The sequence below is a fragment of the Astatotilapia calliptera genome, chromosome 11, assembly GCF_964374335.1.
Source record: "Astatotilapia calliptera chromosome 11, fAstCal68.1, whole genome shotgun sequence".
Lineage (NCBI taxonomy): Eukaryota > Metazoa > Chordata > Actinopteri > Cichliformes > Cichlidae > Astatotilapia > Astatotilapia calliptera.
The window spans coordinates 21,346,129-21,358,229 of NC_137432.1; the positions used below are offsets into that span (position 1 = coordinate 21,346,129).

General features: G+C 42.5%; 1 protein-coding gene across 1 annotated transcript; it reads right to left on the minus strand.

Moving 5' to 3' along the window:
• Positions 1-2,464: 2,464 nt before the first annotated feature.
• LOC113032667 (transcriptional repressor scratch 1) lies at positions 2,465-8,415 on the minus strand. Its single transcript, XM_026185687.2, has 2 exons — positions 7,419-8,415; positions 2,465-3,503 (listed from the first exon to the last, which is right to left on the minus strand). Exons 1-2 carry the CDS (start codon positions 7,531-7,533, stop codon positions 2,776-2,778), a joined length of 843 nt encoding a protein of 280 aa, XP_026041472.1. The 5' UTR covers positions 7,534-8,415; the 3' UTR covers positions 2,465-2,775.
• Positions 8,416-12,101: the final 3,686 nt, after the last annotated feature.

Here is a 12,101-nt window from a genome sequence, read left to right on the forward strand (position 1 = left end):
TTGGCCAAAATCATACGTAAAAAGGCAAAAGTGCTCGGCCATAACAGACTGGAGCGCTATGACTAATCATCTGATACAATTCAAGTAATTGCAGCTCAAATCTAGTTCATACATCAAGAAAGGAGATAAGACCTACAATTTGCTGACTCACACACTGATTCCCTCAGTCACAACAGAAGTGCTTCCTTTAATATTGCCTTTAAAAAAAGTTTCTTTGGAAAATATAATTGTATTGTACTGTGTTATTGTGCGGCAAAGCATTTATCACAAACTGTAGACTTTTTGACTTTATAAAATTGTCAACCATGGCTGCCTTTGATCATTCATCTCTGAGATAAAAATTTGTTTAGCTAATGCATCCACATAACCGTGCTGTCCTTTTGTCCGTGTGCCCTTATAAACTGTGTTCAATACGGGCCAGTCCGGACTTACACTGAGTGTCTGAGGAAGCACTGCAATTACAAAAAGCTTTCTTTGTTAAAGATTCACATCTGAATATTAAACCTGTTCTATTTTTTTAATTGCTCAAGCTTCACTGTACACAAAAGTTTAGTCACCCCAAATGGCTCGTCAGCAGGCACCGCGTGCTCACATGTGAGGACGTGCACCCATGCATCTGTGCATGGGTGCACGTTTTTGTTTCTTTATGTTTCTTTGCGAGATTACGATGTCGACGTGCTGCATTTTATGATGAACACACAAACATTTTCCTGTGCAAATCTGTGTGTCCTCAGTCTGTCTCCTGGGAAGCTCCATGAATCTGTAGAAAAGGTTTCTGAGCTGCAGAGAACTGGGTTCAGCAACACTGGTATTGACCACCTAGATTAAAGGTTAAATCTTCCATGGGGTCGGGGTTGATTAAAGTTAGCCTGTCCGTAGGTTTCTCGATCTTAGAGTTACCCTTCAGTTGGCCCAGTAGGGGTGAGTGGGGACTACTGCAGAATAATCAGGACTCAGTCTGGTGTATCTACAACAGTTGTAGCTAAGCTGCAATCTGACCATCAAGCTAAAGTGCATGCTGTTCCTGTGGTTTAAGAAAGCACGCTTTATGGGTTGGAAGCGAACCGGAAGAGCAGATGAGTAATTGCATTTCAGCTGAAGTCGACTTTGGTTCAACTTCAACTAAACTTTGTTGTTAACAGATAGCAGCTGCATGTCATATATGCTAGCTGTCAATTAAGGGTGATGGATATCTTATTGCATATTTATCCAATCTGATTGCTATTTTAACCTTAACATAAAGATAAAATTGGTGTTATTAAACTTGGCCGACTGTGACAGGAAATACTGTTTAAACGCATTTAAGTGTCATTTTGCCATCTCATAAACATCAGTAAACCACTGAATTTTGATGTATGGCCAATTATCCAATCTAAGTATCCAATCTAAGAAAAGGCCTGAGCCAAAGTAAGGCCTTGTTTGTTTTTGTTAACAATTAAATCACTAGAGCTATTGCAGAGCAGGGCAGTCAGGGTCATACAGTAGTTATCCTACAATAGGCCTCTCACCCAGCAGGCAGCTGATCCCAGCCTCTCTAGTCTACATCCTACATTAGTTCTACTCACTAAGAGGCAGGCAGTGCATAACAAGAGAGGAAAGACAGGACTTTTCTTTTTGATACTCTAACACTACATTGGCATGTTCCCTGATGTCTGTAATATTAGTATTTTTTCTGTTTATGACTATAGGTGAAGTAAAACATACCTGATTTTTAAACTGCTATACAGTAGTAGGTAATACTTCATAACTTCATCATAAAATACCATGCATTAAGTGATTATTGCTTTTAAAGAGTCCTATGGAGGCTCCAAGAGAAAAAAATAATAATATTGCCCTCGGGTTCTAGCTATAGGATTTTGGCAAAAATCATAAGCTTTTTATGATGTTGGCATAGGTTTTCATAATTTTTTTCTGTTTTCTTTTTTTTTTTTTTGCATGCAATAACGTTAATAAGAAAAAAGATATTAACAACATAATAGGAAAAAATAGTACTCAAAAAAGTGACATATGCTTTGGCCTGTAGTGGTAAAAAGAGGTTGGCAAATATCCTACATACATATACAGAAATTAAAGTGCAACAAATAAATGGCAACACTTTTCATTGTTATCAAATCAAGTATAAACACATAAAAAACAAAAAAAAATGTCAAAACAAATAAATCAATAAATAAATAAATAGTATTTTGACCTCAGTAGTGGAGAGAATATGGTCACTTGGTGCAGCAGAGCATTATTATCATTATTATTACTATTATTATTACTATAATTCTTCCAAAAAAGAAACAACATCAGAATGAAAAAACTTTCACTGCATTTGAGTGCAGGGAGGAAACTAGTAGCTATAGGCTTACTATTGTCTTTGTCGTCATCCTCATCGTCATCCCTTTTTCCAAAATATACGGAGTCATACTGTATCTAGAAGCCAGGAGGAAGTCAGTATTAATGTCTCCATCCTCAATGGACAGAGGAAGAGGACGTGAAGAGTTTTGTTTTGTTTTGTTTTTTGAGGAAGTGCATGCGTCGATCAGTTAAATCCTTAAGTGGGCAAATCTCAAGGAGAAAAAATTGTGCTATCTTCATCATATTCATTATCACGAATAGGCTCCAAGGGAGGCGAGGTGGGGGAGGGGGCAGAGGGCCAGTGAGGAGGGGTGAGGAGGGAAAGCAAGGTCACATTCTGACCCAAAAATATATTGTTTGTGTCTGCAGTTAAGTCCGTAAGGGTAATTGTAATTCACGTCTGCAGTTTTGTCTCGTTTGATCTATATGGGGGGGTCATGCATCTAGGGGGCCGAGAGGAGAGAAGGGGCCTTTGAAGCAGGCAGACTCATAGTGCTTGTTCAGGTAACTCTTGAGCGCGAAGGTCTTGTTGCAGCGTTTGCACTTGAAGTGTTTGAAGGCCGAGTGGGTCTGCATGTGAGCGCGCAGGTTCGAGCGGTCTGCGAAGGCCTTCCCACAGTGGGCGCACCCAAACGGTTTCTCCCCTGTGTGCGAGCGCATGTGGCCCTGTAAAAGCCAAGGTCGGCTGAACGCCTTTCCGCACACGTCGCACTTGTGCTTGAGGTCATGAGTGAGCAGGTGCATGGCCATGGCAGGCATGGACACGTACACCTTCCCGCAGGTCGGGCATTTCTTTGCCAGCTTGCTGTCCAGCGAGCGATGCGTTTGTTTGTGCCGGCTCAAGTTGGAAGACGTGGCGTAGGTTTTGCCGCACTCGTTACAGGTGTGCCTCTGGATGGTCCTGGGGCTGCTGAGAGCTTTCCTCTTCGAGCGGCCATCGGTGATGAAGAAGGCATCGACTGTGTAACCCTCGCTCACTGCAGCGTCTCCATTGATATAACCATCCGTGAGTTCTGAGCCAGGGCTGTCAGGAGACTCAGAGTCGGGAGCCCCATAGTCACTGTGGATACCATCGTAGAGAGGATCAGGAGAGGGGACCTTGATGCCACTGTCACTCTCACCATCGTACACAACAGGGCTGATGTAGTCACTGATGTAACCAGCTGTTAATGGAAAACAAACAACAGTATTAGCATATTGAAAAGAGAGCTCATCTTAACATGGTATGGAAATTTAATGGTGTACAGGACTTGACCAAAACATTAGTTACTGGTGCCCCTATTGACATAACTTGATAGGTAGTAAAGAAACTGCTATGTTAAGATTAAGGTGGCAAAACATTTTCTCTGATCACAGAGAGATCCATACCAACAGGAAATGTGAAGGGCATTAATTCCTGCACGCGGAGAAAACTGCAGGAAACACATGAATAAGTCCAGATTAGCATTAAACTGCTGTAGCCTGCTAGACAAGCTTATCTTTCAGTACAGATACAGTAATGACAGAGATTCAGTACGCTGACCAGAATTACACAATCTGAATTGGTGGAATTAAATAAGCGCTTACTCACTGATGCAAACTATTATAATATGCCATTTGGGATATACAGCTGGCTTTACACAGCTGTGTGATGTTTTCCCCTGAATCTTCTTCCCACTCGAGTGCATTTATGTTTATAATAAAGACATAGAGAAGGGATAAATATTTCAAACAGCTGGTTCATCCCACCAGTAACTTGTTGCTGACATGTTACTGTAGAAACACAAGAAAGCCTCCACCAAGTGTTATGGGCAACAACGACAAAAAAACAGTGACATGACAGGTGTTACTGTATTATATTTGATGAAAAACCGATTTGAATTTCCTTTTAAATAAAACCACATATGGCACCAAAGTATGTGAAACATAAGGCAACAGTAAGATCTATTCCTCATCTCATTCTAAATGTAGAGATATAGATTTTAAGAGGCTTTTCAAATGTGAGTGAGCACACCACCGTAACACTGCCACATCTGTGTCCAAGTCAGATCCCTGCATTTGTCTTGCAGATATGACAGTCTCTGTAATCAGCTCACAAACAGCAGATCAGCAGCAACAGGAGCTGCACGTAAAAAAATGTGAATAGACATTTTAAAATACTGAGCGTTAGTCACTTGCCTGCATAACTGTGGACCTTAGCGGTGTATTGAAAGGGTCTGCAGGGTTAGGGTTTGTTCAGGGATAATTCAGCAATACATTTCCCTTAGCCATCAAAGGCTGCAGTCAAGACACTTCTTCTGTAAATGGTAAATGCACACAAGCTGACCCTGAACTCGAGAGAGCTGATTTAGCGTGTGAAAATGAGCATCAGCACCATGGACAGATCCAGTGCAGTGCGTGTCAGGGGCACGATGACGGCAGGCCTGCAGTACCGGCTTGTGGTGTGGTGTTTCTTTTCTTTGTTTCACAAATCTGTGGAGTTGATGACTTGGAGGACAGGCTTTAATTACAGGAATCCATTGAAAAGCTGTACAGGGACACACAGCACAGTCAGCTTATGCTCCTGTTCCCTGATGATTGATGCATTTTTGGAGAAAAATAACGCCCATTCAAATTTTATGTGGAAAATAATACATATGTACTTCTTTAATGTGTACTAACCAGCATTATATATAAACAAATGGGTCATACATTCTTAGATTTAAGCGTAAATCAATACCTTTGTCAAAATGCACTTGTTGTACACTGTTGTTTATGTTTTTAATATGGATCGACAGGTTGGATAAGTTAATAGCTCCAATTCATCCTTAATTGTCCCTGAAGACAAGCTAATAGTGGCAATATTAGCTGAGCTTATATCAAGCTGCTCCAACAAAAACTATCAATAGAAACACATTAGGTTCATCACATAATAGAGTGTAAAAATGAACTGGAACAATAACCAACCTATAAGATAAGATCCAACTAATCAATGTTTTTGAGAGGCTGTTATTGTGATGAAAGCACGAAATAATGACCACAGGTTTTGGGACACCTGCGTCGTAGATTCCTGTGCTTATTACTTATGTAGTCTCGGTAATGAACAAGCAACAAGCTCCATGTGACGCACATATTCTATCTCGCACGTATGATCACAGCCATGTAACATCCACTACAACGTCCCGTCACATCATTCACTCACAGGACGCAGGGCGGGACATAAATTATTCCAAAGCCGGTTCGTTCAAGCAGAAGGTTGTTCCCAACACTGCGTTCTGCTGTGGGCTGACTCTGCTCCGAGCCATGTAGAAGCTGCATTAAGCTGTTAACATCGCATGTTAGGGATGGAGACAAAAGGTGGCCGGGACAGGCTGAACAGGCGGCTGATGGCGTGTGAGACCTAGCAGGGCTTGTTAACTTCGACGTCATAAATACATCGCTGACAGCTTTCTTGCTTTACGTGCTGAGAATCACAGACAGGTCCGCGCATGGGACGCACATGTTAGCCTGTGGATGACACTGGGACGGGAGTCATGCGGTCTACACGGGCAGAGGCATCGCTCTCTTTCTTTTCTTCCCCCTGTAAAATGTGACGCACATAGTTGCAGGTTGTGCGGAAGTTTTCAGCTTTGGAGGAGCACAAAACAGCCAATCATTTTGAGTCTTTTCAGGATAATTACAAAAGTCACCCTCATATGGCTAAAGAAACGTCTGAAAATGGTATAAGAGAAGAAATGCATCCACATTCAACAGTTACAGCGTCATAGCCACGGTGCAGAAATCTGCCAACACTGCAAAACTGGGACAGGCACACCTGTACAGAGCACGAGGGGGAAGGGCCACGCACAACGTCGAAAGATGAGCCTGAGATGAGACTCGTTTTATATGCAAAGAAGAAAGCAATGTTTCAGGGAAACACTAAAAACCTGAGTGTTTTACAAGACAACGTTAAAACGATGTGTATGCTTCACCTGCAGGCGAAGGTGAAGACTTATGTCAGAAGACCATTATGCAGCTTTTACACACACACACACACACACACACACACACACACACACACACACACACACACACACACACACACACACACACACTTATCAGGAGATAACCACGATGTTTCATCAGATTATTTTCTGCAAACTCAGAGCTACATGGGAGGCAGCTCTTGTGCATCTCAAACATCACCCCGAGCTTGCAGAAGCATAACCGCAAAGGGTTTCGACTAAAACCAAGTGAAAGTGAGCTCGATATGAATAACCACTGTCCCGTTTCTGTCTCCTTTAAGCTTACTTACACTGCGAAGGGAGAGAAAGACCCCGCTGGGTGTAAGCCAGAATCGATGAAACATGCGACGCGCTTGATTTAGTTGATTTCACAAGTGACCTTTTCGCTTCGGCGGCAGCTCAACTCCTAGAGTTGAGCCCAAACGCTTCGACCGAGGATAATGTAACTTATGTACCCCGGTAAATAAAGTCTTAGACTGTGCGGTGTGGTAACATCCAGTTATCAGAGTGCATAGTTTTATGAGATTGACAGGTCTTCTGTGTTTTACTGTCCGAGCTCTTTTGCAGAAGTGAAGCAGCATGCAATTCTTTCACAGTCTGTGCTATTGATAACGCTTTGCTCCACTTTGATATTTTTCAATGCGCTGATTAGTGGAGGGCTTTGAAGCTTTTATTACCCGTGAGAAAAGTAACAAGCGTGTGGTAACTCTATGCTGTCTGATGTTTTGTAATTATCTGCCTTGATTACACCCACATCACCCCACAGGTAGCCAGCCACTCTGCAATAAGTTTCAGAGGTTATTGATGTTAGATGATGCTATACGCAAGATAAAAGGTGAAGAAAAAACGAAATGCGGTGCTGATACACTCTGAGTTCACGCTTACATTTTATAGTTATTGGTTGGCAGGAATGTGCACCGGTGTATCAAGCCCCAGGGTCAATTTTTAACGACCAATCACAGGAGGGAATCCCTTTAAGGCACAACAGGTAAATCCTGTTGAAGTCTCAGTCTTATTTCGGAAACATGTTCCCACCTTCGCCAACCTCCTCCTCTGTGAAATCGATTTTCTTCCGAGACACCTGTTAGTGCGCGCTGTGTAGGCTGCATGACCTACCTTTGTCATGTAGCCGCAGGCTGAGGTCTGTCCTGTGCCGGTAGGCGTTCTCCAGATCCGCCCCGGTGGAGAAATCATCCAGTTTCACCTTTTTTACCAGGAAAGACCTTGGCATGGTGGTGAGACACCGACAAGCTGCGCACACACACGCACTCACAAACACAACGACCCACACTCGCAAACACAGCCGATCGCCGACAGGCAGGCCAGCGTGGTGATTCGCCCGTGACACACCAATCAGACCGGCGGGCCGGGGGAAGATTGTCTTCAGATTGGGGAGAAAGCGCGAGCCTTGAATTGATCCGGTGAAAGAGTTGACGATCAACAAGCGCTTGTGTGTTCTTCCTCTTCTGCTCCGGTCTCTCTCGCTGTCGTCTGTCCGCCCCGTTTAGTCCTCGCGCACAGGAGGAAAGAAATGCAACTTCAGCACCGGACAGCTCCCTCCGAGGCGCGGGGAGGGGGTACGGGGGAGGCGAAGGGGTTGCCTCGTGCTCTTTTGAGCTCGCGGGAAGGCTGCAGACCAGGGGACAGAGGGCTCGCGAGCAGTCAGGGGAGATAAATAAATAAATAAACGAAACAGGCGATGGAAGACACCCCGCAACGCGCTCGGGCCTCTTTAAAGAAGAGGAAGAGGAGATGGAGCAGGGAGAGGAGGAGGAGGAGGAGGGAGGGAGGGATGCGAAGAAAACAAGAGGGAAAATTGAAGGATAATTTTTGGAAGCTTTTCAGTAAGAGAAAAAAAACGGTCGGACACCTCGTCCTCCCCTCTTTGCCAGAGAAATTAGTCCTTTATTCCACCTGATGACGACCACTCAGGCCGGTAAGAAAAAAAAAGAAATCACAGTAAGACTCCCTGCGGACGGATGCATCAACAGCATCCCTTCTTTCTCTCCTCTCTGTATCCCTCTCTCTCTCTCTCTCTCTCTCTCTCTCTCTCTCTCTCTCTCTTCCCCTCGTCTCTCTCTTTGCAGCTTCCGCGAGGTGTTCCCGTGAGTGTGCCGTCTCGCGATCAGCTGTTGGCATTTATACGGCGCAGTGAGAGAGAGAGAGAGAGAGAGAGAGAGAGAGAGAGAGGGGGGGGGATGGATAGACGCACGAGTAGAAGGAGTGCTTAATTTAATCCATCCCACATCCCCGGGGAGCGACGACTGGCCCGGATGATTTATTGAAGCTGTTATCACCCCCCCCCCCCCCCCCCCTTCTTTCTCTGTCTTTCATTCTCCTTTCTCCCCTTCTCTTCATTTGTGTGTGTGTGTGTGTGTGTGTGTGTGTGTGTGTGTGTGTGTGTGTGTGTGTGTGTGTGTGTGTGTGTGTGTGTGTGTGAAGGAGAGAGAGAGAGAGAGAGACGCCATGTTTTGAGGAGATAAGACTGAAAATTATTGTTATGGTTTTTTAAGCTCATCGATTTGATTGCGCTATCGCAGCGTGTAACACGAATTTTAAATATTGTCCCATTGTGCACGATTCTTAGCAGTCCATGTACTTTCGTTTTTTTGGGTCTCCCCCTACATTTGAGCATATTGTATCTTTTCTTTCTCTCTCTCTCTTTCCTTTCCCATCACATGGATTTTACGGCGGAATATTAACTAGCATGCTGAGAGCCTACTAATTATCATTAATGTCGCCCCGAAGGCAAATGGTTGCAGACCAAATGGAGTGTTTTACAGTGGCTGAAGGTAGAGTACTGTCAGCTCCAGGGTCACACCGAGTTCACTGAAAACTTTTCCTGCAAGATGTTGATATTATGTAATAACAACAGCGATCTTTTAAGATGAATGAATCACATGTATTTAGACTCATGTTCCATGAGTATGAGATTAATTCAGGTTATTTCACTGTGAAGTGGAAGAGGGGAAAGTCATCATTTCAATTAGGTAGTCCAGTGTTTTAAATTTGAGTGTCATGCATGATCTAAAATGTGGCTTTGCATGGGCAGACGCAATGATTACACAATGCTGTGTTGCTTTGGGCCTAAATGCAAGTGCAAATGTCTAAGATTAAAGGTAAAGTGTTGCTTTACGTTTTTGAACAGCTGGAAAGTTGATAAACATCTGTTACAGGTTAGCGGGACCTCATTGGATAAGTCAGATCCAGAGAGAACACACTTAAAGATCAGTTTGTCCTTTTAATAACTGGTGTTAGAGGTTATTGGTGGGAAATCTGTGGGAAATTTGAGGCTAAAAACATTTAGCTTCAAAGGTATTAATTAAAATTTAAATAAACACATCACTTTCTTAATAAATGCTTTAATGTGTGTTCAATCATCTCTTTCTCATTCAGAGAAAAATATTGCATTATCGCATTGTAATTATTAGATTAATAGTACTGTTCTCCAGTACAGCTCCAAAACTATTTTATTTGAGGAATATCAACATGTGAGGAAAAATTATTTGCCAGATAAATATTAAAGATTTAGACTATTTATGTCTAATGACAGAAACATAACAAAAGGGATTTTTGTCAGATATTTATTTATTTTTTAGCTATGAGGATCATCCTTGACTAAGACTTTTTTTAATCTTCAATCTTTCTTTTGAAGTAAATTAACTCATAATCTCTGTCAGACAGACAGATGGAGAAGGACAGCACACGGATGTCAAGTTAGAGAGGCAGATTTGGAGAAGGAGGGGTTTATTTTCTTTGTTTGCAGTGATGATAAGAGCTTGTTTGAGCTCAGTGGATGGATATCTAAGGACCGGAGGAGTCATGTGAGCAAAAATAAGTGTGTAGAAGTTCAAGGTGGTTTGGTGTGACTTGTATGTATGTGCACTTTATATTGATTACAGCCCATGTGACCAGTGCAGTCTGTGTGTTCAGTATTTTTTGATGATAAATCATGACTGTGAAAGCATTCTGTGGATTGTGTGTGTGTGTGTGTGTGTTTGTGTGTGTGTGTGTCCATCTGTTGTCCTTAATCAGGGAAAGAGCAGATGAGTTCCGTCACCTGGAGACTGGCTCAGGGAGGTCCAATTAAACACACAAACTCACACACATACACACATACACACACAACTGGCCTCACACATGAACACACAACACACAACACCCTCTACAACAACTGTCAGTCGACTAAAATAACCCACAACATTAACAATGTGTTTCATCATCACTAGTGGATATGTGGGTCCACACACATACACACGCTGACAAACACATATGGCCTAATAAGACACACACACACACACACACATCCGATGCACTGAAACAGGTCTTAGTACACACAGGCACACTTCAGACTCATGCATAAAGGTTTAAAGTGCTTCATGTGTTTAGATTAAGTATTAGTTGACATTCAGCATATTGAAAATTAGTTTTACTCTTAATTCAAATGCCAAAGCATGCTAGGCGTCACTGATTGTGTCTGTATCAGACCCAGGACGTGAGAGTAATTTCTAAAGATATTTCCCTGCAAAGTACATGAGTGTGAACTGTAGTCAAAAGTGGAAAGCTCTGGGTGTTCTCTGTCTGCTGTCATCCTCACACTTCGCTAACAGCGGCATACTTTATTTTTAGGGAGGTTTTTAATTTGTGAGGAATATATATATGTGTGTACTTACTGTTTGAAATGTTTGAATGGTGTAAAACGTGTACCTTCGTGTGTCTTATTTATTATTGCAGTAGAAATAGAAGTGATTACACTCCTCATAATTTAAGGGGAGTTCCCTTGCCTCCTTCCTGTGACTGCATTACTGTTTTAGTAAAGTTTAACCTTGTAGTTTCTGTCAAAGAGCACCCAAAGCATTTGTTTTAGGTATTTTTCTCCACCAGCATCCACAGAGGCTGACATTATGCAATGTCCTTCACACTGTCCGAGCTGTCACAGAGACTCTGACTTCCACTGATAACGGTTGTGCAAAGAGCCGGACTGTGCAGTAGTCCATGGACAGCCACTGGCGCTATAGCTACTTGTATACCTCCTGATTGTTGCTGGAGCTGAGCACCACTGATTTTTGGGGAGGGGTTTTAGAGGCTCATTGATCTTCTTGTATCCTTTTTCCATTTTTGTGAAGTCTTGCGGTTGGAGTTTTCAATTCCTCTGCTAATTCTCTTCGATGAAGTAGCACAGTGCAGAGATACAGACACCATCATCTCCTTTTTGTTTCACTGATGTTTTTTTAATCACAGGTGTAGTTAGTTTCACTGCGTTGGGTTTCCACTTGTTTAACAATATAGTTTTCCTAAAGCATTTTTTAAAGAGAATGAAATATTTTTTACTTTAAAGGAAAACCGTGCTCTTCAATTTTGAAATTAGACAGGTATTTGGAGCCGATACGACTTTGAATCACGTAACATGTAAAAAATCTTGCTCAGGGGTGCACTCACTCCTGTTGTAATCATGTCATGATGTTTGTTTTACATTATAAGACTGATAATGATTCATAGTGCCAGAGAAAAAGACCTTCTATATATTTTTGTTTTAAACTAAAAATAGAAAATGAGGCAGTATTGTCGTTACGTAATGAGTGATCCATCCACTGTTAAGGTAACATTTTCTTCCATCTTCCCCTGTTTTTCTGTGTGTGTGCACACTGTAAACCCTGTTAAAGCAAATCCTTTAATTTGAATCTTGAGCAAAGAAAAAAAAACTGGCTTAACGTGTGTGTGTGTGTGTGTGTGTGTGTGTGTGTGTGTGTGTGTGTGTGTGTGTGTGTGTGTGTGTGTGTGTGTCAGGCCTGAGGTTAG

Coding starts and splice junctions, on each gene's coding strand:
- LOC113032667 (XM_026185687.2), bottom strand. CDS start 7,533: ATGCCAAGGTCTTTCCTGGTAAAAAAGGTGAAACTGGATGATTTCTCC. Junction 3,504..7,418: donor CCTGCGGCTACATGACAAAG/GTAGGTCATGCA, acceptor TTCCATTAACAG/CTGGTTACATCAGTGACTAC.